The 1,880-nt window shown below is 46.5% G+C and overlaps 1 protein-coding gene across 1 annotated transcript in view; it reads left to right on the plus strand.

Moving 5' to 3' along the window:
• The window catches only part of LOC105896454 (arf-GAP with dual PH domain-containing protein 1), a 52,378-nt gene extending 50,911 nt beyond the window's left edge, over nt 1–1,467 (plus strand). Inside the window, exon 11 of the mRNA XM_031568245.2 lies at nt 639–1,467. Within this exon, the coding sequence (XP_031424105.1) occupies nt 639–667 (29 nt within the window). The 3' untranslated portion in view covers nt 668–1,467. The remainder of the gene's footprint in view (nt 1–638) is intronic.
• Nucleotides 1,468–1,880: the final 413 nt, after the last annotated feature.

The following is a 1,880-nucleotide window of genomic DNA, read 5'->3' on the forward strand; positions in this document are numbered from 1 at the left end:
ACACACACGCTCAAACACACACACACTCAAACACACACACACACATTACACACACACATTACACACACACACACACACACACACACACACACACACACACAAACACACATTACACACACACACACACACACACACACACACACACAAACACACATTACACACACACCCATAGGAGTACGCAGATACATACACATAAACACACACACATGCACACACACACACACACACACACACACACACACACACTGACCCTGTAAACATAATAACACACGCATGCATGCAGACACACAGACACACAAACACACACACTTATACACATACACACTAACCCTTGCACTTGCAGGAGTATGCATGTACATACACACACAAACACACACACACACACAGAGATGCAGACATGCAGCTATGCATCACATGTATAACAGACACACACACACACACACACACACACACACACACACAGAGACTCACACAGACATGCAGATAATCACATGTATAACACACACACACACACACACACACACACACACAGACTCACACAGACGCAGACATGCAGATAATCACATGTATAACACACACAAACACACACACACACTCACACATTCCTTAAGGCTTCATCTGTGCTCTTCTCTCTGCAGTTGAGGCTCATTTTAAACACAAGCCCTGACACTGCAACCTCAGGGATGGACCCTCCCAACCACCAATCCAGAGCCAGACTGAGAGACAACTCCCGCCTCCAACTCGTTCCTTGTCCAATCAGAGGCCAGGATGCAGAGCTGTGCATAGGAGGAAGTCCCTGTCATCACAACCAACCTCTCCTCACTGTCATATTCAGCCAATCATTACACACTCCTGTAGCTATCTGCCCTCTCATTGGCCAATTGTATAATTATAATCCCTCCAGGATCAGGGTTACCTGTGAATCTTTGAATCAGGAGTATTTTGATGGGTTGTCAGAATCCGATATCTAATCTTATCATCCATTATACGCTTGAAGGATCGCTGACTGGAGCTGACACCAGCCAGCAGCAGACCCTGGAGACACTGGCCCGCGCTGACACCGCATGTGGGCTGCATGTGGGCCGAAATCAGGCCCAGATCGGACCCTGCTTCGACCCTGATCTGACTTTGATCTGTCCTTGATCTGGTCCAAGTCTGGCTTGGATTTGGTCTTGATCTGATTTAAATCTGGTCTTAATCTGATCTGGATCTGGTGGGGATGTGCCCTGCTCCAGAGTTAGCTGCTAGCTGTCTGTGTGGGCAGATGTTATATTCCTGTGACTGAGCTTATTTATTTAACACACCACAGGTCTGTGGACCAAGGCTGCTTTGGGGTGCTGTAAGGTCTCCTCATGTCTTGTTGGGTGATGTGTATGTGTGTGTGTGTGTGTGTGTGTGTGTGTGTGTGTGTGTGTCTGATCTCTCTGTTATCATGTTGTTTAATAAAAACAGACTTATCTCCCTGTCCACTGCTAATCTCTCTTTTCTTCTGCCAATGTGGATGCAGAGTAGGTTGTGCAGTTACACATTTAAAACACCAGAGGGCGCACCAGGACTCCGCATTTCGGTTTGGATGTAGATATGGTAATTTAGCCACAACTGTCATGGAAGACCAGAGTGTGTGTGTGTGTGTGTGTGTGTGTGTGTTTGCCTGTGCACGTGTGATTTTACCTTGAGACATGTAATAGGTCTTCTGATATAGCAAGTGAGGCAATAAAGGCTAACTGAATTGGAGTGAAGGGTTAGGGTTGGGGTTGGAGTGTAGTGTGTGTGTGTGTGTGTGTGTGTGAGTATAGTCTGTGTGTGTGTGTGTGTGTGTGTGTGAGTATAGTTTGTGTGTGTGTGTGTGTGTGTGTGTGTGTGTGTGAGAGTATAGTCTG

Source organism: Clupea harengus, chromosome 1 (genome assembly GCF_900700415.2).
Source record: "Clupea harengus chromosome 1, Ch_v2.0.2, whole genome shotgun sequence".
NCBI classification, from domain to species: domain Eukaryota; kingdom Metazoa; phylum Chordata; class Actinopteri; order Clupeiformes; family Clupeidae; genus Clupea; species Clupea harengus.